This window comes from Muscardinus avellanarius (assembly GCF_963383645.1).
Source record: "Muscardinus avellanarius genome assembly, chromosome: 1".
NCBI lineage: Eukaryota > Metazoa > Chordata > Mammalia > Rodentia > Gliridae > Muscardinus > Muscardinus avellanarius.
This window is the reverse complement of record NC_137786.1, coordinates 63797556-63825009: the sequence shown is the minus strand read 5'-3', so window position 1 is coordinate 63825009 and position 27454 is coordinate 63797556. Positions and strand designations below refer to the sequence as shown.

Below are 27454 nucleotides of genomic sequence, written 5' to 3'. Positions count from 1 at the left end.
TGATGTATGTCCTCTGGACCAAAGGCCGTGCTACATAGTTTAAATATATTCCTTCATTTTATTCTCCAGAGTCCTATGAGGAATGATTGGCTCCGTTTCTGTAGGCTGTGAGGCTGAGGCACAGAGGCCACACATGGCCTTTCCAGTCACACACATTGAAATAGGGAACTGAACCCAGGGATTCTGGAACCAAATTGTCTCTGCACCACTTGGAGGCACTGGTGAGGGACTCTTCCATCTGAAGCCTCTTTCTTTCTTTCTTTCTTTCTTTCTTTCTTTCTTTCTTTCTTTCTTTCCTTCTTCCCTTCCTCCCTTCCTTTCCTTATTTTTCTTCTCCTTCTCCTTCTTTTTCTTCATCTTTGGTACTGGTCATTGAACCCAGGGACATTCTACCATCATACTACACCTCTAGCCCTATTTATTTATTTATTTATTTATTTATTTATTTATTTATTTAGTGGTACTGGGCATGGAAACCAGGGGCATTCTACCTCCAAGCTACACCCCAGCCCTGTTTTTTGTTTATTTTTTTGAAACAGGGTCTCACTGAGCTGCAAAGGGCCTCACTAAGTAGTAGTTGAGGCTGTCCATGAACCACAATCCTCCTGTCTCAGCCTCCCAAATGCTGGGATCACAAGCATAAGCCATCATGCCCAGATTCCTTTTTATTTTTTTATTTTGAAAGTCTTGTTAAATTGCTGAGGCTGGCCTTAAACCTATGATCCTCCTGTCCTAGCCTCCCACGTATTGGGATTACAGGCTTGCCCTATTGTTGGGGTAAGTCCTCAGCTAAGGAATCTTGGCTAACATGACAGAAAGGAATTTCAGCACGCGCCAGTTAGAGACATGGACAGAGGTTTATTTGGGGAAAAGGGAAGGAAATACACATTCAGGAGAGAATGCGGGCCCCTCAAGATGAGGAAGGCCTTTTGGGGAGTTCAGGGATTTTTTCTTATAGGGGACTTTCATGAGGGGTGGGCTGGAGAAGGTATGTGAGGATGAACTCAGTCTGATAGTCCCAGGCAGTTTATGGTGGGCAGGTGGTCTGGCAGCCTTAGGGTGGATGAGTAGTCCCAAGGCGCTCCCTGATGGTCTGGTGGTCTGGTCAGCCTTAGGGTCTTCAGGCTAATTGGGGTCCTCATTAGCTGATCGACGGATAAGCTGGAATATCCTAGATTATAGGTTTTCTCGGAAAAATTTTTTTTTTCTTTTTTGGTGGTACTGGGGGTGGAACCCGGAGGCTTTCTACTTCCGGCTATACTCCCAGACCCATTTTATATTTTATTTGGAAACAGGGTCTCACTAAGTTGCTGAGAGCCTCACTAAGTAGCTGAGGCTGGCTTCGAACCCGCACGATCCTCCTGTCTCAGCCTCCCAAGCGCAGGGATTACAAGCACGCGCCACCACACCCGGCTCAGAAATATTGTTAACTGTAGGATCTACAGGTTTCCCAGGAATTTTTTGGCGAATCAGGCCTGGGAAAGAGAACTGGTTTGTGGACTAGAGGCTGAAGCACTTCAGCTCCAGGTTCTTAAAGTTATATTTTACTTTTCCTTCCTGTCTTTCTCTTTTCTACCTACTTATTTCTTCTATCCTACATTACTGCCACACCCAGCCCAAGCAATTCCTTGTAGATTCAGCGCCTTCTGATTCTTTTCACTCAGAGACTTACGGGCCAAAGATCATAAATGAAAGTTCTTCCTGCTTTCCCTTCCCATAAGGAGCAATCATGTCCAAGCACCCTGACACCAGGCACTGGCAACCAGGGACTTCCTGGACCTGTGCTGCTCCTAGCTGGGACTTTCTTGCTCATTCTAGCCCCTTACAGGAAAAGGGCTTGCTAATCACAGCCCCCAGAAATCCAGATAAGAGTGGTCTGCTTACCTCATCTGCCCAGAAGGCAAATCTCAGGTTTTAAAAAGAAGGAAAAAAAAGTGGAAGATTTTGTTTCTCAACCTGGTAGAAGTTTGAGGGGAAAGGCTCTGGGCCACAGAGTAGGGATTGGGAAAGACTGGCAGGGCAGGGGGGAATTGCCAAGGGGCTAGACCTTTGCTACAAAGAGAGAAAGAAAGAGAAGGAGAGAGAGAGAGAGAGAGAGAGAGAGAGAGAGAGAGAGAGAGAGAGAGAGAGAGAGAGAGAGAGAGAGAGAGAGGATGAGGGGAGAGGAAAGAGACGGGAGAAGAGCCCTGAGGTTCTGGCAGGTTTACTGCTCACACTGTTTATTTTATTCTGACTCTGGCTGCTGACTGTCCTGCCTTCCTGCTTGGTCTCCCCTCATGTTGAGAAATTCAACTCTCATGTTCCTGCCCAGGCTTGAGGACCCACAGGAACCTTCAAGTTGAGATTTGGCCTCTTTAGCTCGACCGGACGATGTTCCTGTTTTGCCTTGTCTAACCAGATGCCCATTTAAGCCTTTTCTCAAGAACACACGGCCAGACTGGCCAGGGCAGGACTATGAGCCCAGGTGAAGGGCAATGTTAAAAGGAATAAGTTAAGTTAGAAGGAATAAGCTTGAGAAAACTATTGTACTTCATGGTAACCACAGTTAGAATCAGTATATTCCATATTTGAAAGTTGCTAAGAGAGTAGATTTTATGTGTTCTCAATAAAATAAATTGTGGAGCCAGGTGTGGTGGCACACACTTGTAATCCCAGCATTTGGGAGGCTGAGACTGGAGGATCATGGTTCGCAGATAGCCTCAGCTACTTAGTGAGGCCCTTTGCAACTTAGTGAGACACTGTTTCAAAATAAAGAATAAAAAATAGGGCAGAGGGTGTGGCTTGGAGGTTGAATCCCCCTGAGTTCCATCCCAGACCTGAAAAAAATTAATTAATTGTGCAATATATATATTTGATTTTGCCAGATACAGGAGCACATACCTGTAATCCTAATACTTGGAAGGCTGAGACAGAAGAATTGCAAGTTTGAGGAGACCCACAAAACCTGCGAAACCCTGAAATGAGGTAAAAGGGCTGGAGGATGTAGCTTATAGGTAGAATGCCCCTGGGTTCAATCCCAAAATAATAATAATGATATTAATGATGATAATAATAATGATAGCTTAATTTAGCCATTCCACAATGTATGTATGTGTGTATATATATATATATCAAAGCAAATATATGGTTTACATATGTATTTTCTGTAAATATATACAGGTTCTACTTGTTATATATTAATCCACAGGGCTGAAAGTGTAGCTCAGTGTTAAAGTGCGTGCTTAGCGTATATAAGGCATGAGGTTTGATCCCAAGCACCACAAAAAAAAAAAAAAGAATGCCATAAAAACAGAGAAGTGCGGAGACAGGTCAGGAAATGTTCAGTACAGAGAACTATATCTTGAAAGAAAAAAATCAAAGATAGATTCTACAGGCCAAGATACCTCTCACTCCAAAATAACCACTCTTTCCCTCCTGAAAGCGAAGCTAGGTTGGACTGGAGACCTATGGGATGAGGCAGGTTCCGGGCAGTGAGGGCAGGTGAGCAGGAGCAGGAGCACGTGGGAAATGCAGCGTCCTCGGACCCGCAGGCGAGTCCTCTGCAAGCCTGGGGTCCTATTCGCCCAGGCCTTCAAGAGCATGCTAAGGTCTGTGTGAGGAAGCCACACAGGAGAGCCAGCTGATAAGGCTGAGCATTTCTCGTGGCTCCCGTAAGTGCTAAGCGCGTACTTGTGCAGTTCCTGGCCAGCCCCGCCCTGTTTCCTGCATCCTGCGGTATGCATCTAAGATTCCAGTTCCAGCTGCAATCAGTAAAATACAAACAGTGAGAGAAATCTCCAACCAACCTGGCTTTGTCAACAAATAACTTAAGAGAGACAAAAGGTTATTTAGATTTCAAAGATATCAGCCAGTTACAATGTCTGAGCTTGAGGTTCTGATTTTGAGAAATAAAGAGGAACGCATGACATCTGAGACGGGTGGGAAAGTGAACACTTACCAGATATTTAATATTAAGGAACTGTTTTTGTTAAGATATGCTTTTAAAATTCTTATCTTTTAGAGACAACCAAGCATTTACAAGTGAAATAATATGACTTGTGAGATTTGCTTCAGAATAAACAGGAATGGGGATTGGATGGGGTAGAATTGACCAAAGGTTGTTGAAACCGAGTGATGGAGATGTGGAAGTTCCCTGTGCAATTCTAATTCCGTGTGGGTACAAATTCTCCACAATAACGGTCTGTGTGTGGGGGGGGTGGGGGTGGTATTGGGGATGGAACCTAAGGGCATTCTGCCTCCGAGCTACACCCCCAGCCCTATTTTTATTCTTTATTTTGAAACAGGGTCTCACTGAGTTCCAAAGGGCCTCACTAAGTAACTGAGGCTGTTTATGAACTGTGATCCTCCTGTCTCAGCCTCCCAAGTATTGGGATTATACGCATGTGCTACCACGCCTGGCTACAATAAAGTTTTTTTGTGGTTTTGTTTTTGTTTTTGTGGGTCTGGGGATGGAACCCAGGGGCATTCAACCTCCGAGCTACACCCCAGCCCTATTTTTTATTCCTTATTTTGAAACCGGGTCTCACTGAGTTGCAGAGGACCTCACTAAGTAGCTGAGGCTGTCCGCGAACCGCGATCCTCCAGTCTCAGCTTCCCAAATGCTGGGATTACAAGCATGGGCCACCATGCCCGGCTTACAATAAAGTTTTTAAAAGGTTAAAAAAAAAAAAAGAAAAAGAAAAAAAATCAGTTTTAAGAAGTAGAAACTGTCATTGGAAAAAACACCATTATTTCTCTTCCTGTCCTGATTTTTTTGTTTGTTTTTGTTTCTTTGGGGTCTTTTTTATTTTTTTATGGTAATGGGGGTGAAACCCGGGGATTTTATACCTCTGAGCTACACCCAGCCCTATTTTTTATTCTTTATTTTGAAACATGGTCTCACTAAGTTGTGGAGGGCTTCACTAAGTAGCTGAGGCTGGGAAACGTGTGCTTAAAATACAAACTAAAACTAAGGGAGAAAGGCGGGCTTTATTTCATCCAAGACTCTTAAACAGTCCTGCCTGATCATCACACTCCAAAGTTAAGTTCAAAGTGGAAAATATCTAAAAGTGGTGAAAACTCAGTGCTTACAACAGGATGGACAAAAAGATGCATTGTTGGCATGGGGTGCAGCTGTGCAACACCTCTGGGGGGCAGCTCATTTTGAACAAAGTCACGAGGTATCCTTTGACCCAGAAATTCCACTTCTAGAAATAGTCTAGACACACACACGCCACACCCCTCTCTACTGAATACCTCTTGTTGCCATGTGAGCGTGTAAGAATTCCTCTCGTTGTTTGGCTGCTCCTACCCTCATCTGCTCCCTTTCACAGTTAAACTTGCTGTCCAGGACCATCTAGCATCACTGTCCTGAGCACTTCCTTACCTCTCATTGGTGGGAGGATACTGGGACTGAACCCAGGGGTGGGTGCTGAATCACTCAACTACACACTCAGCCCTTTTTATTTTGAAACAGGGTCTCACTAAGGTGTGGAAAGCCTTGCTGAGTTGCTGAGGCTGTCCTGGAACCTATGATACTCCTGTCTCAGCTTCCCAAGTACTGGGACGACATGCGTGTGCCACCGCACAGTTTCCAGTGGCTTTTAAGTGACCAGTAAAATAACTGTATGGCATCTGATCAAGAGTAAAAGCCAGTCTCCCTACTGTCCTCCAAATACCTTCCATTATTCAATGCCCGCTAGTCTCTCCAACATACTTCCTCATCCTCTTCTTTTCTTGTCCATTTCCATAAGGCCCTGGCTTGGGGTCCTCCTTGAGCTGGGTTTCTGGTCCTTTACATTGCAATTTCATTTTATCTTATTAGAAACATTCCTTGACTCCCCACTTCAAAATACTCTTAGCATTTATTACTATTGGATACTTTTCTTGTTTTCTGTCTTTCTCCAACCACAGAGTAGACTCCATGAGAACAGATCCTTGGATATATCATTTTCCACAATATCCCTTAGTGCCTAAAAGAGGTCTTGGGACACTGAACATGGTAGAAGAATATTGAATGAACAAGGATGCAAGGTACAAATATTGTTTGTATAACATAAACCCTATCCATAAATTATGGTAAGTACATACAGATGGATATAGCCATTTGAGATAAGGAGGTCAATCTATGAATGCTAATTGGTAATAATGCCCAAAATGTGTTCATATATGCAGCATGGTGGTTGGCCTCCAATATGGTCCCCAAGGACCTTCTCCAGTTCATTTTGCTCCTGGGTGGTCTCCTCCCAAATTGAATTGGAGCTAGTTCCTATGAGCAATAGGAATGGGAAAGTGACCTGTGTGGCGTTTGGGACCAGGTATTGTGGCTTCCCCCTTGCTCCCCTGAGTCATTTGTTCTGGGGGAAGAGGGCCTTCATGTCATGAGGTCTTCAAGCAACCCTATGGGGAGGCCCACCTGGACTGAACTTGGGCTTCCTCCCCAGGCCAGCACTTGGGGCTTCGAGAACCAGCCACACTGGCACCACATGCCCTGCAGGGCTGCGACGGGGTCTTAACTGCCACCTCATGAGCCCCAGAGCCAGAGTCACACCACTCAACTGCCCCTGAATTAATTAATTAATTGACTTATTTATTTATTTGGTACTAGGGACTGAACCCAGAAGCATTCTACCTCTGAGCTATACCCTCAGCCTGATTTTATTTTTAATTTGGAAACAGGGTCTCACTAGATTGCTGAGAGCCTTGCTAAGTAGCTGAGGCTGGCTTTGAACCTGCAATCCTCCTATCTCAGCCTCCCAAGTACTGGAATTACAAGTGTGAGACAACACACCTGGCTCCACTCCTGAATTTATGACCACAGAAACCATTCAAGTTAGAAAAGTTTTAGTTTTGGTTTAAGCCACAAAATTCCAAGGTAATATATACAAATTTGAGTACAGAGTATAACTCTTCTTTTTAAAAAAAAAATATTGGTACACATGCTTTGTGCATGCACAGAACCTGTCCAAAAGGATACATGAGGGAGAGATGGGTTCGAATGTGGGGTGCAGGTGGGTATAGAGGGTCATATTCTTTTTTTTTTTTTTTTTTTGGTGGTACTGGGGTTCCTGGAAGCCCTTCTATCTCCGGGCTACACTCCCAGACCTATTTTTACATTTTTATTTGGAAACAGGGTCTCCTAAGCCAGCGTGCGCGGCTGGCTTCGAACCTGCGCGATCCTCCTGTCTCTGCCTCCCAAGAGCGGGGATTACAAGCGTGCGCCACCATGCCCGGCATTCAAGATTTGTTTTTTACAGAAACTACTTATTACTTTTATGACCTCCCTCCCTTCCTCTCTCCCTTTCTTCCTTCTTTCCTTTTTTTTTTTTTTCTTTTTTTTGGTACTGGGATTGAGGTAGGGACATCCTATCTCCCAGATATACTCCCAGCCATATTTTTTTATTACTTTATTTGAAAAGTGGTCTCACTAAATCGCTGAGAACCTCACTATATTGCTGAGGCTGGCCTTGGATCTACATTCCTCCTGTCTCAGCCTCCCAAGTACTGGGATTATAGACACTGGGCCACCAGGCCTGGCTACTTTTATAATTTTTAAGGCTATCTTTTAAAATGTGTAAGCAATGTAAGCCGGACGTGGTGGAGCATGCTTGTAATCCCCGCACTTGGGAGGCGGAGACAGGAGGATCGCCCAGGTTCGAAGCCAGCCGCGCTGGCTTAAGAGACCCTGTTTCCAAATGAAAAAAAAAAAAAAAAAAAAAAAAAAAAAAAAAAAAATATATATATATATATATATATATATATATATATATGTATGTATGTATGTATATGTCTTGGAGTGTAGCCAAGAGGTAGAAGGGCTTCCACAAACCCCAGTACCACCAAAAAAAAAAAAAAAAACCTGTGTAAGCAATGCAGAATTTAGCAAGGCAAGCCACAATAGTGGCCCTTCCTGGCCCTTCTTGTCTTTTGTGCTTTTTTGTGGTTTTCTGCTACTCTCAAGACTAAGCTTTAAAGAATGGACTATGTTTTAAAGACTTTTGAGTAGCCCAAATATTAGAGGGTTAGGTTTGTTCGTTGTTGTTCTTAATATCAGTGTATTTCACTGGGAGCTAAACCCTGTGACTAGATCTCTGCTCAGGTAGGAATCCTGATTTAAATATGTACATTTAATTGTGTGGTAAAGCTGCAATAAATGTTTGTGGGATGAATGAATGAACCACTCACACTGACACTGGGCGCTGATGGTTTGCCCGGAATTCCTGATGGAGCCACAGGCTCCAGACTGTGGTTTCTGCAGGAGGAGGTGGCCTATGACTCTGGTCATGCCAAATCTCATTAGTAGAGATGAGCTGGGAAATATTCCACAGATTGACTAGCAGGTTGAGACAAAGGCAGCTCCTGCACAAGCTGCAGGATTCTTCATAAGCTCCCTCAATAAAAACATTTTCGATCTGAGTAACAGTGTGATCTGAGTAACCTCAAATGTTTACATATAAATAAAACAAACAGCTGGGAGTGGTGGCACACACCTGTAATCTCAGTACTTGGGAGACTGAGGCAGGATCTCAGGTTTAAGGCCAGAGCACCGTAACTTAGTGGGACTTTGTTTTAAAATAAAAAGGGCTGAGAGTGAGGCCGGGTGTGGTGGCGCACACTTGCAATCCCTGTGCTTGGGAGGCTGAGACAGGAGGATCGCACAGGTTCGAAGCCAGCCTCAGCTACTTAGTGAGGCTCTCAGCAACTTAGTGAGACCCTGTTTCCAAATAAAATATAGAATAGGTCTGAGAGTATAGCCCGGAGGTAGAAGAGCCTCTGGGTTCTACTCCTAGTACCACAAAAAAAAAAAAGGGCTTAGAGTGTAGCTCAGTGGTAGAATGACACTGGCTTCACCCCCTAATATCACACACACAAAGAGTGTGTGTGTGTGTGTGTGTGTGTGTGTGTGTGTGTGTGTGTGTAAAATGACCATCTCTAAGAAGTTCCAAGGCTTGAATGACATGAGAGTCTTGATTCCTAATCTTGAAGGGTCTGTTGTTTTTCTTCAGAACTGAGTGTCAGAAGACAGACACATAGTTTGCTCAGGTGAAATCAGAAACTTTTTGCTCAGGTGAAATCAGAAACTTTTTTTTTTTTTGGTACTGAAGCAAGCCACACCCTACCCCTATTTTTTGTTTTTATTTATTGATTGATCGATTTTTGTGGTAATGGGGATGGAACCCAGGGGCATTCTACTTCCGAGCCACACCCCTAGCCCTACTTTTTATTCTTTATTTTAAAACAAGGTCTTATTAAGTTGCAGAGGACCTCATTATGTAGCTGAGGCTGTCCACAAACCCACGATCCTCCTGTCTCAGCCTCACAAGTACTGGGATTACAAATGTGCACCATCATGCCCGGCTTTTCTTTTTATTTGTATTTTATTTATTTATTTTTTTTTGGTGGTACTGGGGGTGGAACCCAGAGGGTTTCTACCTCCAGGCTATACTCCCAGACCTATTTTGCATTTTATTTGGAAACAGGGTCTCACTAAGTTGCTGAGAGCCTCACTATGTAGCTGAGGCTGGCTTCAAACCTGTGCGATCCTCCTGTCTCAGCCTCCCAAGTGCAGGGATTACAAGCTTGCACCACCATACCCGGCTTCTTTTTTATTTTGAAACAGATTCTTCCTAAGTTGCTGAGACTGTAATTCTACAGGTATGCACTATCATGCCTTGCTAAAACTTCTTCTTTGAGAAAACATTCAGATTCCCCAGAGAAAATGTGGGAACAGCAATGATAACCTTTGATTCTCTGATCTATTCTAGTCCTCTCCAGGGCCTGCAAAGGGTTAAAGTTTCAGAAACACAGTTGTAATCACTAAGCTATGCATACTAATGAGATGATAGCCTCAGGGTTTATGAAATCTTGATAACCAGGAAATTAATTACAAGTTTGAAACTTCTGCTGGAAACAGCTAAAGTGACACCAGAAAATGCCCAGTGAAAGGGCCCAGCCAGGCAGCAGAGCTCTGTGTCCTTAACTTCAGGGCAACAAGAGGGGCTTTCACAGTAAATAAGCCAGTGGGATGCAAAATACTCAAATATCTGAAGATTCAGATCCTTCAGAAAAATCAGACAATATTACACAGAACACAGAGCAAAGACAACCCCGTTAAAGCCGGGCGTGGTGGCGCATACTTGTCATTCCAGCATTTGGGAGGCTGAGACAGGAGGATCTGGTTACCTCAGCTACTTAGTGAGGCCCTTTGCAATCAGTGAGACCTTATTTCAAAATAAAAAGTAAGATATAGGGCTGGGGGTGTAGCTCGGAGGTAGAATGTTCCTGGGTTCTATTCTCAGTACTGAAAAAAAAAAAAAAAGATAAACACATCAAGGTCCTTCTCAGCAAGAGACTCCTACCTGATTCAGGGAAATATCAGGGGTTTCCTAAGCCACTTCTCTAAAGCAAAATAAAAAATTATCTGAAAAGTTTTTACACCAGGAAATATTCTTGAGTCTATTCCTCAATTTTTTTTTTATTTTTTATTTTATTTTTTTTTTTTTAAGTGTGAAGGATGGAACCCAGGGTCCTTGCATGCTAGGCGAGCTCTCTATAGAAGACCTCCACCCCCAGCCCATCTTTTACAGTTTTTCAATGTAAATTCAAAGACTTGGTGAAATTGAACCAAGAGCCAGATGTAGTGGAGCACACTTGTAATCCCAGTACTTGGGAGGGTGAGACAGGAGGATCGCAGATTCACGGCTAGCCTCAGCTACTTAGTGAGGCCCACTGCAACTTAATAAGACCCTATTTCAAAATAAAGAATAAAAAAATAGGGCCGGGGGTGTAGCTCGGAGGTAGAATGCCCCTGGGTTCATTCCGAGTACCGCAATAAACAAATAATAAAAATAAATAAATAAATGAACCAAGAAAAGTACTTATTTTTAAATAAGCACTTTTGATTAAAGTATGGGCCATCCCTACATTGAGTACTGTTCATTAAAATTAATGAAGAACAGCTGGGCGTGGTGGTGCACACTTGTAATCCCAGTATTTGGGAGGCTGAGACAGAAGAATCACCACAGGTTTGCAACCAACCTCGGCTACTTAGTGAGGCCCTTTGCAACTTAGGGACACCCTGTTTCAAAATAAAGACTAAAAAATAGGGTTGGGGTGTAGCTCAGAGGTAGAATGCCTCTGGGTTCCATCCCCATTGCTGAAAAAAAAATTAATGAAGAACAGTGAATAAATGTGTTTTTAAAAATGATGATCATCTGGGCATAGTAGCAAAAGTCTGTAATCTCAGTACTTGGGAGGCTGAGACAGGAGAATTGCAGGTTTGAGGGCAACCTCAGCAAGTACCGAAAGATTCTCATCAGCCTAGTGAGACCCTGTTTCAAAAGAAAAATAAAATAGAGCTCAGGGTGTAGCTCAGAGCATTACTAAGTACACGAAGGGTTACTTGAACACAAGCACCTACTGTGGCCCATAACCCAAGACACGGCTGGGTTATGCAAACAGCTTGGATTCTTGGTCAAGGGATGATTCACAGAGTAGGGCGTGGTGACACACACCTTCAGTCCCAGTACTTGGGAGGCTGAGACAGGAGGATTGCAGCACACAGTTTAAGTCCAGTCCAGAGAGATCCCATTTCAAAATAAAAAATAAAATAGGGCCAGGCGTGGTGGCACATGCTTGCAGCATTTGGGAGGCTGAGACAGGAGGATCTCAGTTTGAGGACAGCCTTAGCTACTTAGTGAGGCCCTTCGCAACTCAGTGAGATCCTGTTTCAAAATAAAGAATAAAAAATAGGGCTAGGGGTGTAGCTCAGAAGTAGAATGCCCCTGGATTCCATCCCTAGTACCACCGGGCTATACTCGCAGACCTATTTTATTTATTTGGAAACAGGGTCTCCTAAGCCAGTGCGCACGGCTGGCTTCGAACCAGGGTGATCCTCCTGTCTCTGCCTCCCAAGTGCGGGGATTACAAGCGTGCGCCACCACGCCCGGCAAAAATATATTTTTTTAATTAAAAAATAAATAGCACTGGGGATGTAGATCAGAGGTAGAATGCCCCTGAGTTCAATCCCCAGTTATCATACACACACAAATTATTATTTGCTCATTTTCAGAGTTTCCATTTAATATATTCTGCCTACAGCTTGACTATGGGAAACTGAACTGCAGAAAGCAAAACACCAAAGGAGGAAGGACTACTGTAACAGCAATGATGTAGCATAGTACTGATGAGTATGAATGTGCCACACACACACACACACACACACACACACACACACACACACACACATTTCCAGTACTGGGGATAGAGCCCAGGGATGCTCTACCATTGAGCTATATCCCCAGTCGTTTTTTTTTTTTTTGTTGTTGTTGTTGTTGTTGTTAATCTGGAGACAAGTCTGGCTGAATTGCCCAGGCTGGCCTCCAGTTTGTGATCTTCCTGTCTCAGCCTTCAGATCACAGCATGCACCACCAAGTCCAGCTCAAATTTGCTCAATATTTCATCCTCATAACTTTCTGAGAGACACTCTTATTCTCATTGTAAAACTGAGAACAGTTTTCCCTAAAGTGACAAAAACTTCCGTCAGGTAAGAAGGATGGAGATTGAATTCAGTCCATCTCAAGACCTGCAGTCTCAGCCACTAGGCCAAGCTGCTTCTTCAATGGCTTAACTCAATTGACATCCATTCCCACCCCAACAACAGGTTGGCAAAATCTCAAAGAATGATGACATCAGGTATGGATAAGCAAGTTGGGCATGTTGGCTCACAGCTGTAAGCTCAGTACTTGGGATGCTGAGACAGGCAGACTGCAGGTTGGAAGTCAGCCTCAGCAAATTAGCAAGACCCTGTTTCAAAATAAAATAGGGCTGGGGGTATAGCTCAGAGGTAGGATGTCCCTGGGTTCAATCCTCAGCATCACTATGAAAAAAAAAGTGTAAATGAGCGTTTTAGGAAATAGGTACAAAAGGGGCAGGAGATAACTTAAGGAGCCATCAAGTAGAAAAATGACTAAGTACACTCTAATAGAACCCAAATATTAAATAGTGTGTATCTGTGTGTGTGTGTGTGTGTGTGTGTGTGTGTGTGTGTGTGTGTGTGTTACTGGGGATGGAGCCAGGGGCATTCTATCTCCAAACAACACCCCCAGCCCTATTTTTTATTCTTTATTTTGAAACAAGGTCTCACTAAGTTGCAAAGGGCCTAAGTAACTGAGGCTGTCTGCGAACCGCAATCTTCCTGTCTTAGCCTCCCAAATGTTGAGACTACAAGTGTGCACCACTTCGCCTGGCTAGTGTGTACCCTTTAAAAATAGAGGGCCACTAGCTGGGCGTGGTGGCTCATGTTTGTAATTCCAGCATTCAGGAGGCTGAGACCAGAGGATCGCAGTTTGCAGACAGCCTCAGCTACTTAATGAGGCCCTCCTCAACTTAGTGAGGCCGTTTCAAAATAAAGAATAAAAAATAGGCCGGGCATGGTGGCACACTCTTGTAATCCCAGCATTCGGGAGGCTGAGACCTGGAGGATCGCGGTTCATGGACAGCCTCAGCTACTTAGTGAGGCCCTCTGTAACTCGGTGAGACCCAGTTTCAAAATAAAGAATAAAAAATAGGGCAGGGGGTGTAGCTCGGAGGTCAAATGCCCCTGGGTTCCATCCCCAGACCCGCAAAAAAAAAATAAAAATAAAAAATAGGTAGGGGGTGTGCTTGGAGGTCAAATCCCCCTGGATTCCATTCCCAGACCCCCCAAAAAATAAATGAATAAAGGGCCACCTCTAGGAGCACATGTGGCAAGAATTCTAAAGCATATTATTAGCTGAAATGCAAGTGTCATAAAGTGTCATAAAGCATTATGTAAAAAAAAAAATATGGTGTGAATATGCAGGACCCGGGTTTGATCCCAAAGAAAAAAGGAAGGAAAGAGACAGGGAGGGGGGCATTAGAGTATTCATTGTTTCTTCTTAGAGGAATAATGTTGCTTCCCTTTTCCCATTCCTCTGTGTGTGTGTGTGTGTGTGTGTGTGTGTGTGTGTGTGCACGTGCCTATGTGTTGGTACTAAGGACTGAACCCAGGGCCATTCTACCTCTAAGCTACACCCCAGCCCTGCTTTCTTAGGCCTCCAATCCATGATCCTCTTGTATTAAGTCTCCCAAGTATTAAGATTATAGGCATACACCACCATACCCAGCTCCTACTTTCTCTTTTAAGCAAATAAAACAAACACACAGCTCAGAAATAAGTTGTTAAAAAAAAAGTGTCATGTGTTATTTATAAATTGATCACACAATAAAATATTTTTTAAACATCACAAATACAACAGGTATATAAAGTTGGTTTGGAGTCAAGTACTTAAAATATGCTGCAAACCTGTTATACATTAGGCTTTCAAAGAGTTGTGCTTCAAACCCTGTGGACTCCATAATCTCATATTCGATGAGCTGTGAACAAAACTCACAATAAATATTCCAACAATTACTTTTAAAAATACTAAGTGGTATATGTTATTCTTAGTTGCAAAACAGTCTATTACTCCGACTGAAGTCAGTAAAAACTTATACAAAATCTCCTTTACATATTAAAGATCCTCATTGTAATTTTCTTGAACAATGGCACACACAAAAGCTCAAAGGATCAAAACAGAAATAACTGAAAACCTCAGTAAGTCAACCGGCAAATTTTGTTATGAGCTGAACATAAAGAGACACAAAACATTTCGATTGGCTTTTTGTTTCAGTAAGGGCACCTTGTCGAGTGGGAGCTGCGCTGAGACTAGGGATTCTCAGCCTTTGTGTGTAAACATCACACAGGCCTGTAAAATGGCCCTGTCCCCATGGTCAGAGCTCTCATTACTGAAACTGAGAAACTTGCACTTTTAACAAGATCCCCAGTGATTTTGATAAAATAATACAAGACTGCCGCTCACTGAGTATTTTAATTCTGTTGGCTAATCTGAGCTCGCAACTCCTGGTTGGAAATCTGACTCCGAGCACCTTATTTAAAACATTAGTTTCCTCATTTGCAAAGTGAGGCGATCGGACTGATGCTCTCTGAAGGCCCTCAGGTCCTAACATGATGGATCCCAGATGTAGAGAAAAGTATTTCTACTAGAAACTTAGTCTTGCATGTTACTTGGTTTCTGTCTTGTCACCACCTTCTGTAAAGTCTGCTTCTGTCAATTCAGTTTCTGGGACATCCGAGTAGCAGAAATCTGACATTGACTTTCCTGTGCAAACAGGGACGCTTCTAGCAATCCTGGGAGACACTGCACACACATGGTTGTGCTTAGACCAGCTTGGTCAGGAAATAACAGCCGCCCGCAGCATTAAGCAGGCTCTGAGTCCTATTGTGGAGCTGGAGAACTCAATAGGAGGTCTTAACACTGGTTGAACTGGAGGAGTAGGAGCTGGATTTCCTGGAGAATTTCTTCGAGGTGAGGGATACTTGCATCTGCTTCACGGTGCGAACGCTTCGACAAAGGAGAGCATTTTTGGCGTGATCCCTGAAATCTTTTGAAACAAAGTAATAGACAAAAGGGTCGATGCAGCTGTTGACGGTGGACAGGCAGAGCGCTGCGATGTACAGGGCGTACACGTGGCTCTGGCCGTGGCTTTTAATCAGGAAATAGTGCACCACGAGCAGAAGGTTACTGGGAGTGAAGCAGATCAAATACATGACCAGGACGGTGACGATGAGTTTGATGGCCCTCCGCCTTTTCTTTTCCGAGTGTTCATCCATGGCAGAAGACTGGAGCGTTCTGATCATGAGCACATAGGCGGAGGCTGTGAGGAAGGCTGGGAACAAAAAGACCCCGATGGCCAGGGAGAGGAAGTAATTGAACATGTCCCCCACCAACACGTCCTCGGGCAGAACGTCGTGACAGGTGGTGATGTTAAGGGCTGGAATGTAGATGGTCTGCTTCATGACATACAAGGGGATGGTGACCAGCAGGATCAGCACCCAGATTCCCAGGGAGACACCAATGGCAATGTTGGCCTTCTTCCTGGAATGACCCATGGGGTTCACGATGACCCAGTACCGCTGCACACTGAGGCAGGTCATGAAGAGAATGGAACAGTACATGTTGCCGTAGAAAAAGCCAATGAGCACCTTGCAAAGACCTTCCCCATACACCCAGTTGTTGCCATGTATGTGGTAGGCAATCTTCAGGGGGAACCAGATAACGGACAGGAGGTCTGCCAGGGCCAGATTGGCCATATAAATCACAGCAGGGTGCTTCTTCTTGGTTCGGAAAAAAAAGATCCACAGGGCCATGCCGTTACTTGGCAAGCCAATTACAAATACGATTGTGTAGACAATTGGAAGGAAGACGGTAGTCAGCTTTCCAGTGAGGATGGATGCAGAAAACTCATCCACAGAAAAGCCTGGCTCCACCGTGACGCCTTTTCCGGTGACTGAAGTGGGGTCATCCTTCTTGCCAATAAGACTTCTTCCTTTAGAAGTGGTGTTGGCTCCTGTAGAAGGAAAAGCAGGCAAGGGTCATCACCAAAGCCAACATGTCAGCAATAAGGCTAGTTTGCCCAAATATGAAAAATATTGAAGACAGAAATAGACTGTTAGTGAATTACATAAAATGTGTATAGAAGCTTTCTTTGGGTGATATACTTTTTATTGAGAGGTTGTGGGGTGTGCACGGAATGTTGATTTCTAGGAAAAAATGACAGCATTTCAATTTATTTATTTTATTTTATTTATTTATTTATTTATTTATTTATTTATTTTTGCGATGCTGGGGGTGGAACCCAGGGGCATTCTACCTCCAAGCCACACCCCCCAGCTCTATTTTTTATTATTTTGAAACAGGGTCTTATTGAGTTGCAAAGGGCCTCACTAAGTAGCTGAGGCTGTCCTCAAACCCAGATCCCACTGTCTCAGCCTCCCAAATGCTGGGATTGCAAGCGTGCGCCACCACATCCGGCTTCAATTCGTTTTTACAAACTTTCCACACTCATTAGTTCTCAAACATTCTAGCCCAGATCCAGTAACAGTCTCTTGATGAGTCAATTAGTAAAAGTCAATTTAAGATCATATGCTGTTTTCCATATTCTCTGGTGTAGAAGACAGAAGCCCTACACTGACACCAGCTTTCTAACTTCTTAATTTATAATGGCCAATCATCCCATTTTGGCCCTGAGTCCTCCAGACCTAGCCTGGCCTCCAGGCAGGCCCTGTGCCAGAGTTCAGCACCGGGAAAGTCCCAGGACTAATGGGACATTCCCCCTCCACCCACAAGGACGGCCTCCAATGGGCAGGGACTCCCTGCTTCAGTGCTGGCCTCCTGGTGCCTTTCCATGGAGACTGTGTGGCAGCCAAGCTTTCTAGCCTCAAGCGCATTGGACAGGTGGGCGTACAGATGACAAATTTGTGTTCTGACTTTCATGTGTGCAACAAGGCAAGTTTTAACAATTTACCTCCTCCCCTCATGATTTTTTGTTTTGTTTTGTTTTGATTTTGGTACTAGGGATTGAACCCAAGGGCGTCCTACCTCTGAGCTACATCCCCAGCATGCATTCTTATTTATTTATTTATTTATTTATTTATTTATTTATTTATTTATTTATTTATACTGGAGATTGAACCCTGGGATGTTCTACCTCTGAGCTACACCCCCAGCCCTATTTTTTTATACTTTATTTTGAAACAGGGTTTCACCAACTTGCAAAGGGCTTCACTAAGTAGCTAAAGATGTCCACAAACTGTGATCTTTCTGTCTTAGCCTCCCGAATGCTGGGATTACAAGTGTGTGCCACCATACCCAGCTCCTAATTTATTTTTTATTTTGAAACAGGGTCTCATTAAGTTACAAAGGCCTCACTAAATTGCAGAGGCTGGCAGCAAATCTGCGATCCTCTTCTCTCAGCCTCCCAAATACTGGGATTATGAGCATGTGCCACCACGCCTTGCTGTTAATTTATTTTATTTTTATTTTTAAACAGTCTTGGTAAGTTGCTAAGGATCTGGCTAAGTTGCTGAGGCTGGCCTCAAATTTGAGGCTGGCTTTCTGATTCAGCCTCCCAAGTACTAGGATTATAGGCATGTGCCATGATGCTCTGCTTCATATTACTAATTTAATAATAAAAATCATAAACAAAACCAGGTATGGTGGCACATGCCTATCGTTCCAGCCACTCAGGAGGACTGTTTGAGCCCAAGACTTTGGGGTCAGCCTGGGCAACACAGTGAGATCACTAACTGAAAAGCAAAAACAAAAAAACACAAACAGCCGGGCGTGGTGGTGCACACTTGTAATCCCAGCATTCAGGAGGCTGAGACAGTAGCATCTGGTTTCGTGGCCAGCCTCAGCTATATAGTGAGGCCCTTTGCAACTCAGTGAGACCCTGTTTCAAAATAGAGAATTAAAAATAGAGCTGGGGGTGTAGCTCGGAGGTAGAATGCCCCTGGGTTCCATCCCCAGTACTGGAAAAAAAAAAAAAAAAAAAACTCACAAACAAATGAATCATACATCATCCTCCTACATCCTGCCCAAGCATGTGCTCCTGAACTTGAAGGAGATGGCAGGTTCTTCAGTTTGAAACTGTAGGGTTTTACTATAAGGAACAGGAGGCCGCCATGCAGAGACCTGCTTATATGTCAGGGAGGGCATCAGCTCTCTTGGGAGTTAAGCTACTATTTATGCTCAGCCATTACTTTTTCCTCTTCTAACTCTGAATCCCTGTTCAGCAGAAATATTCACTTCCTAAGACTTCCCAATGTAGGACTAACACTGGTTATCTTGAGCAGAGTGTTGGAAGTCACATAGGTATATTTAATTTTCACTTAGTATATGGTTCCCCAAAAGATATGTCTATCTCCTCATCCCTAGCATCTGTGAACATTACCTTATTCAGAAAAAAAGGTCTTCATAGATAAGAATCTTGAGATCATCCCGGATTATCTAGGCAAGCCCTAAATCCAATGACAAGTGTGTGTTTTGTTTTGGTTGTTGTTTTGTTTTGTTTCTTTTAGTGGTACTGGGGGTAGAACCCAGGGGCTTTCTACCTCCGGGCTATACTCCCAGACCTATTTTATACTTTATTTGGAAACAGGGTCTCACTAAATTGAGAGCCTCACTAAGTAGCTGAGGCTGGCTTCAAACTTGTGAGATCCTCCTGTCTCAGCCTCCCAAGGGCTGGGATTACAAGCGTGCACCACCATGCCGGGCTCCACAAGTGTATTTTTAAGAAGACAGGAGATTAGAGACAGAAAAGATACAGTAGAACGTGATACAAAAAGCCAGGTACAGCGGCACATGCCTCTGGTCCCAGTATTTGAGAGGCTGAGACAGTAGTATCGTAGGTTCAAGACCAGCCTCAGAAACTTTATGAGACCCCTTTTCAATATAAAAAAGTAAAGCTGGGATTTAGCTCAAAAGTAGAATGCCCCTGAATTCAATACCAAATACAAAAGAGGAAAAAAAAGAAGGTAAGAAAAGAGAAAGTTATAAGAGAACAAAAAAGAAAGGAGGAAAGGAAGGAAGAAAAAAGAGAAAAGAGAAAAAAAGAATGAAAAAAGAAAGTTATATAAGAATGAAGGCAAGGGTTGAAATAATGCCAAGGGATAGGCCAGGGGACACCAAGAAATGCTGATAGAAATGGAAAGGAAAGGATTTTCCAGTAGGCCTCTGAAGTGTGGACTCATTAATATCTCAATTTCAGATTTCTAGCCTCCAGAAATGTTAAAAAATAAACATCTGCTGTTTCATACCACCAGTTCATGGCAATTTCTCAGCACCACAGGAAACTAATATGCTTAGAATACACCTACCGCCACTGTTTCAATTTCTTTTATAACTTTCTAAAAAAAAGAATATTTTAATTAAAAAATTATTCCTCCAGGTGGGATAGAACAGCTTTTGATTCCTTATAATTTGTATTTTGAAGAAGCTATATCCTTCATCTTAGTGTTTCCTACAGAATGAATTTTGCTAACTATATTCTTGGAGTATTATTTTTCTCTTTTTTTGTAGTACTGAGGATTGAAACCAAGGGAACTCTACATCTGAGCTACACTCCCAGCCCTATTATATATATTTTAAATTTGGAAACAGGGGTTTCATTAAGTTGCAGAGGTTCTCATTAAGTTCTGAGGCTGGCCATAAACCTGCAATCTTCCTGCTTCAGCCTCCCAAGTTCTGGGATTATAAGCTTATTCCACCACACCCAATTTGGGGTATTATTTAACATGTCTCATTACCCTCAGATTCATTTGTTGAAAGACACTAAGGGATAATTAGTCATGGACCAGAAGTCTTAATAAAGCTGCTAAAAAGTAACACAGGGAGGAGAGGTGAGAAGTGGATATAGATGAAATAAGTTCAGCAAGAGTTCATAAGTTTCATAACTTATGAAATTTACAGTCCCCTATAAGAGTAAGGACAGATTTCTATACACTGACCATGAATATATTTATTAGGTAAAATTAATAAATTACACAAGTCAGTAGTCTTTTTTTTTTTTTTTTGCAATGGAACCCAGGGGCATTCTACCTCCAAGCTATACCCCCAGACCTTTTTTTTATTCTTTATTTTGAAACAGGGTCTCACTGAGTTGCAAAGGGCCTCACTAAATAGGAGCTGTGGCTGTCTTTGAACCGCGATCCTCCTGTCTCAGCCTCCCAAATGCTGAGATTACAAGCATGCGCCACCACGCCCGGCTTCAGCAGTCCTTTTACTGCTGTAAAATTTGTGCACAGAGAATTCTAGTTGAGAGCGGGCCCACTTTCTTCACCAAGCCATGTACAAAGCAAATAGTTCTCTGTGTTAACTCCTCTCACCTCTACTTCCCTCCTATTTCCTCACCCCAAAATGTTCTTTTGTTCTCAACCTTTGGGAGCACAGGCAGAAAAAAGGTTTAATTGTTGGGAAGCCCTCCCTACGTACACTTTTAGTAAATTTCATAGCTGTTTGTTCATGATGACCTGTTTTCTCCAACACTTGCCCAGCTAATAAAACCATAAGAAAGTCAAATACAGACATCATGAGACATCACCCATCAAGGTTAATTAGTAACCACAAGGCAAGCCAAGGGGACCAGGCACAAATTTTAAAAGTTCCGTCTTCCTATTCATTATACTGTTCTCTCACATCCTAAACCACTGGAAGTATCCCATGTGTCTGAAAACAAAAAAAAGACTAATTTATTTTATTATTTTTATTTATTTTGTGGTGCTGGGAATTGAACCAAGGGAGGTTCTACCTCTAAGCTACACCCTCAGTCCTATTTTTATATTTTATTTGTAAACAGGGTCTCACTAAGTTGCAGAGGGCCTAACTTGCTGAGGCTGGCTGCAAACCTGAAATCCTCCTGTCTCAGCCTCCCAAGTACTGACTGGGATTAGAGACATGTGCTAAAAGAAGACTAATTTAAAAATGATGATGTATCATATTTTTATAAAATAGCTGATCATTAAAAATGTTTTATATGTATCGATAGACTACTGATCAGCTTATTTAACCCCGTACAAGTTTGTACAAGTACAAACAATTTTCTATACTTGCGAATACATATTTTATGCATCAATGTACAAAATCAAGGGAAAAGATATAAACCAAAATCTGAACGGTGGTTACATGGGTTACTTGAGGTTGTGGTGATTTCATTAAATTGGTGCCTGTTTTCATTTTTTTCCCATGGTGACCGCATATCACTTTTACAATTAGTCAACTGTAAAAAGAACAGTAGGTTCAGTCTTCTGAAGAAAAATAGAATGACTGCATGGTAGGGGACCTTCCAGGCCTGTGACAGTGTCTGAGAGCCATGGGCTTCACAGCCACATGGCCTCGGGCTGCCCTTCAATCTGGGTGAGTCCCCTCACTGCAGGCTTCCTTTGCCATTTACTTTACGTTTTACTTTACTTTACTTTTTTTTACATTTATTTTAATTTACATTTACGTTAGGTGAGGCGACTGTTCTAGATGTGGTGGTGGAGGCTCTGGTAGGGTCCTTGGCCTGCAGGAGCTTCTGACCCAATGGGCAGACAGACTAAACACATTTACACAAAGAATTATCCTCTACGATTGTGAGTGTAGAGAGAGGGGGTGATGGAATGTGCTCCTTGCCATGCCCAATTCAGTGTCTCCCACCTGTAAAATGAAAAGGTGATTCTAGGCCAAGTTCCTTTCAATGCTGCAGTCTTTGGGGAAGAAAATCAAACCCAGTCTGCTCTTAAGCAAAATGAGGAGCACACAGAAGGACCAGGCGAAAGGGGGGATACGCAAGGACCTCCGTGGAAAGGAGGAAAGGTTTTTGGTGATCCTCTGCTTTATACCAGGCTCAGTTTAGTCTCCAGTACAGAGAAAAGCTCCAAGTACCTAAAGTCTCCAGGTCACTTACTGACCCTTTCAGGAAGTTATCCTGCAAAAATTTAAAAGTATGCATGGGAAACAGGGTGTAATATTAAATAGCTCTGGTTAACAAGTAACCTAATTTTTTAATTGTTAAATCAGGTTCCCCTGACACTCCAGGAGCTGTCGGCACCAGTCCCTCACTTTGTAAACAAGAATAAACTAAATAATTAAGGTCTGTTTCTTATAGGAACTGTCTGAATCATAAAAACTGTTGAATCATCTACACCCACATTTGTTTTTAAATTTGCATACACTAACCTTTGCTCTGCATTTCAAGTTTTCAACTTAAAAAAAAAAAAAAAACAAGCAAAGGGAGAGGTGGTAATAATGGAAATAGTTCTCCCAAATAAATAAATGCCTTTATTCTGATAATGGTCAACGAAGTACATATCGCTGTTGCATAGTGTTCAAATTTACATCATCTAACTCCAGAGGAGAAAGAATCACATTCTTCGGTCTAATTCACTGTGAAATGCTCTTTTACAAGTGTCTTTATTAAGAGGATAAAAGTGAGAAAGTGCCTTTAACAGCAGGCCTGCAAAACATCTCCCGGAAATGAAAATCCCTTTTTTAACGTACCCAGGCTGCCTCCTAACAGCGGGGCCTCGGTTAGTTAGCATAACAGTAGCTGATCTCAGGCAGTACACCCTCAACCCACCCCCCTACTCCCGCCCCCAGAGGACAGCTCAGCCCGGGATCAGCACACCCATCACACTGGGCGGCCCAGCGCCGCCAGGAACCGCTCCCTGGCTCTTGGGTTCCTAGGGCGGGCAGCCTCTGGCCTACAGACCTGGGTGAGGACCACTGTGCACTCCAGATGGCACGGACGGGCCATAAATCCCAGGGCCGGAAAGTCACCTGGTTGCATATAAAGCAGGGGTGCAAGAAGTTCCACTTGTAAATTCACGTGACGCCCAAATGGCCTGAAAGTCCAGCCTGAATTTCAATAGCCAGGTTATCAGCCACCTTGGGTGCCAGGAGCTGCTGCTCCCGCTGGGTCCTGGACACCGAGGACAGACCCCAAAGAAGTGGTTGGAAGAAGGTTCAAAAAGCGAGGCAGAAGGTTCCTAGTCGCCCACCCACTCCACCCTGTCCCGAGCCGTCGACTAAGCTACTCCGGGCGCCCGGAGGGACCAGTCCCGAAGAAGTTGCCAGGGCGTGCGAAAGCTTCTAAGATTTAGTGTTTGCAAAGAAGCCAGCCCAAGGGAGAACTCGGCTTCCCCTTCCTCCCTCCCCTTCCCCACGCTGATGATAGCTGGGAGATGGAAAGGTCCGGCCGGAGAGCCTTTCCAGTAAGTTGGTAACCTGGGACACCTCAGCCTTCAGCCGGGCTGCGCCGACCTGGCGCGCCCCCCAGCCCCGGCTGTGGTTCCAGGAGCTGGGTCTCCACATCACAGCCACTGAGAGAGGAGGTGGTGGCGGGGCAGGGGAACACCCTGCACCGGTCCTTCAGCCACCAGCGGCCCAGCGTGCGTCAGACCCCAGCTCCTCGACGGTTCGAGCCCTCTTCGCCCAAGTTCCTTACCTGCGACAGAACCGCTGCAGGAGGCCAGCAGGATGGCGCCCCCCAGCAGCCACGCCAGGCTCCGACTTGGCATCCTTCCCGCAGCCCCGACGCCGGCCGGCCGGGGGCTCCGCCGCCACGGATTCCAAACTCAGTGCCACACTCGCTCACCCCAAAAAGGCAACCCTCTCACCTTCCCCTAATAGGAGTCTCTGCTCGCTTCCCCAGGGCCAGATCAGTTTCAGCGAAACCCAAGCCGCGAGAAGCACCTGCGGGAGGCCCCGCCCCGGGACCCGATCGCGCCCGGCCCCGCCCCCTCGAACGAGCGGTGCCCGGGCCCCGCCCCCGACCGTTCAGGCCACGCCCCGGCCACGCCCCCGGTCAGACCCTTGGTCCCACAGGCGCCAGCTGGGGTCCGGAGGTGCAGAACCTTACCTAGTCCTCCGCCCCCGGGATTGGGAGGATGAGGTGGCTGCGTAGGAATGCAAACGAGAGGAGGCTGGCATCGCGGGTCCTTGGGGCTGGGTAAAGCCTACAACTACCTTTAATTATCCCTAGAGGACCTATGTCATCAGTCTCCTTACTTCTGAATGTCAGAATGTCTTGATTTGATCTAACTGCCATTATCCTTAGGTAATTGACGTAGGTGTGTGTGTGTGTGGGGGGGGATGTCTCGGTGTCCTCGGCAATTGGCATGGCTGGACTGGGAGTGAGTTTTTTTGTTTGTTTGTTGTTTTGTAGTACTGGGCTTTTCTACCTCCAGGATATACTCCCAGACCTGTTTTATACTTTATTTGGAAACAGGGTCTAAATTGCTGAGAGCCTCACTAAGTAGCTGAGGCTGGTTTCGAACCTGCGCAATCCCCCTGTCTCTGCCTCCCAAGCGCGGGGATTACAAACTGTGCCACCACGCCTGGCTTGGGAGTGAGTTTTTAATCTGCAGAAGCAAGCTGGTCAGCTGTGGACATCTACTAAAGCAGAAAGCGGCTGGGGGAGGGGGTTGGGATGCAATTAGGTTCTCATTCAGATGTCTTCCAGTGTGACTGAACAAATTTCTTTACCCCTTTTCAGGCCCGTTTGCTCTTCGGTGAGCTGGAGCGTGGGAGAATGCACAGAACTGGTAATGTCCCTAAGTGTCAATGATTCCCAGAGCTTTGTCTTGTTTAATCCCCACAATAACCCATGCAATTAGAATAAGTATTGTTCCCATTTTTACAGACCAGGAAATTGAGCTTAGGAAGATTAGACAAATTGTCCAGTTACATGATTCATAAATACAGCTGGTAACTATCCTTCACATTTAACTCAAGTCAACGATTACATTTTCTTAATCTATAATCTATAATCATGGTTTTATACATGTTTCTACCGGGATCTCTTCTGCAATGGGCTCCCATAGACCAAAGAAATTTATTTTTTAATTTTATTTTTATTTTTTATTTTTTTGGTGGTACTTGGGGTGAAACCCAGAGGCTTTCTACCTCTGGGCTATACTCCCAGACCTATTTTATATTTTATTTGGGGACGGGGTTTCACTAAGTTGCTGAGAGCCTTACTAAGTAGCTGAGGCTGGCTTTGAACCTGTGTGATCCTCCTGTCTCAGCCTCCCAAGCGCGGGGATTACAAGCTAGCACCACCACACCCAGCTGATTAAAGAAATTTTTAAATAGTGGCTGGGAGTGTAGCTCAGCAGTAGAGCATGTGCTTAGCATGCACAAGGCCCTGAATTCAACCCCCCTCTCCTTCCCCTCACATAAATAGGAAAATAGGGAAAGGAGAAATGTGGGATTATGAATGGGTACACAGGAGTTTTCATCATAATGGTAATATTTTACTTTTTATTTACTTTTTAAAAATAGAATAAAACAAAGTTTACTGTTATCCATAGATTGCCAAACTTATTGGTTACCTCCCCATTTTCAGAAAAAAAAATTAAAATTACTCAGTGCCCCCTGGGTGCTTCCCCACCCCCCAATTTTTATTTAATGCCACACAACTGTACCCAAGGCTACTACTGCCCCCCTTGGTTGGTCCAGCTCCCGGCCTCCCAGCTGACTTTGAGGGTCTATGAAAACTGCTCTCTGGAGCCTGGGGTAGTGGTGCAGGCCCTTGTCATCTCAGCTTCTCAGGAGGCTGAGGCAGGAGGATTGCAAGTTTGAGGCCCACCTGAGCAATTTTATGAAACCCTCAAAATAAAAGGAAATAAAAAGGGCTGGGAATGCTGCTCAGTGGTAGAATGCCACTGGGTTCGATCCTCAGTACCAGAATTTAAAAAGTGAATAAATTAATTAACTAATTAATAAGAAAAATAGACTATTGTTCTGGAAGAACAAAGATGATACTTGAAGGACTGGCATTGAGGAAGAGGATCAGACTGAACATGGCGGCACTTGCATGTGATCCCGCCTACTGGGAAGACTGCAAGTTCAAGAACAACCTGGGCAGCATAGCAAGACCTCATCTCAAACAAAACAAAGTAAACACAGGAGTCAAAAGGGAAGAGGATCAAACCGGACACGGTGGCTCACCCCTGTAATCCCAGTACTTAGGAGGCCGAGACAGGAGGATTGCAGGTTCGAAGACAGCCTCAGCAGCTTAGTGAGGCTAATGGCAATTTAGTGAGACCCTGTTTCCAAATAAAATATAAAAACAGGTCTGGAGGTGTAGCTAAGAGGTAGAAGGCCCCTGGATTCCATCCCTAGTACCACCAAAAAATAAAATAAACATTTTTAAAAGATAAGGGGATCAGAGTCATCTTAGTGAAGCCAGATAGTCTCCTGAGAGTCTTGAGCCCTGAGAAGCCATGAATCTCTCTAGAAAGCCAAAACTGGCCGAGTCATTTGCTAGCAACAATTATTAATTTTTTAACAACCAGAAACCAAATGATCACTGTTCCTGGGCCTTTGAGCATCCAGGAGGGAGTTTACATCTGATAAAGAGACTATGTCTCGCCTGTCACTTTTACTAAGCCTACTAATGGGGCCAGTTAACTGGATTAATGTGGGTTTCAGATAATTCTGGAAGACAATATTGTATAAAATGACATGTTGGTCAATGGTCGGCCATTGTCCCTATGAACATGTTCACAAGACATGAAAGTAGGTAGTTAGTATTCTGCCTCTTCTCTCTGCCCAAACAGGACTCACACAGCAGAGAAATGAAAAGAAGATAAACAATGGTCCTGCATAGGCCATCAGAATGAAATGCTTGCTTTCTGGACAGCAGAAATGGAGAGTTTAAAAAAAAAAATTCTTACCCACTGGAAAACTGTCCAGTGGGTAAGACAATCTCTGTAATCTCTGAGCTTCCCCTGGCTGTGTCTCAAGTGAGTTCTTTTAGGTGTATGGAGAAAGCTTAGCCTTCAAAATCATAAGCCCTGTGGCAGATGCTGGCTTCTCTTCTTGCTAATATCTCTAGGGCCTTAAGTAAACGATTTCCCCTCTCTGTGCCTTAAGTTCCTTATCTATGAAATGGGATTGATATTTCATTTAGTTAAGGCATCTGAGAATAAATAGTGACTCTGGTGTGAAGTAGAAGCTCAATAAACCTTTTTGTTTCCTTTCTCTGAGGAGTTTATCACACCCCACCTGCCCCACATTTCTCAGGATGCTGCCCCCAGGGCTACAGGGCTTAATTCATGCCATCCCTTTCT

General features: G+C 44.0%; 1 protein-coding gene across 1 annotated transcript; it reads right to left on the bottom strand.

Annotated features, from left to right (window-relative positions):
* Positions 1 to 15295: 15295 nt before the first annotated feature.
* F2RL1 (F2R like trypsin receptor 1) lies at positions 15296 to 23923 on the bottom strand (the record flags this gene model as incomplete). Its single annotated transcript, XM_080712575.1, has 2 exons — positions 23824 to 23923; positions 15296 to 16407 (listed from the first exon to the last, which is right to left on the bottom strand). The coding sequence occupies exons 1-2, from the start codon at positions 23894 to 23896 to the stop codon at positions 15296 to 15298; spliced, it is 1185 nt and encodes a 394-aa protein (XP_080568701.1). The 5' UTR covers positions 23897 to 23923.
* Between the last annotated feature and the right edge of the window lie 3531 nt (positions 23924 to 27454).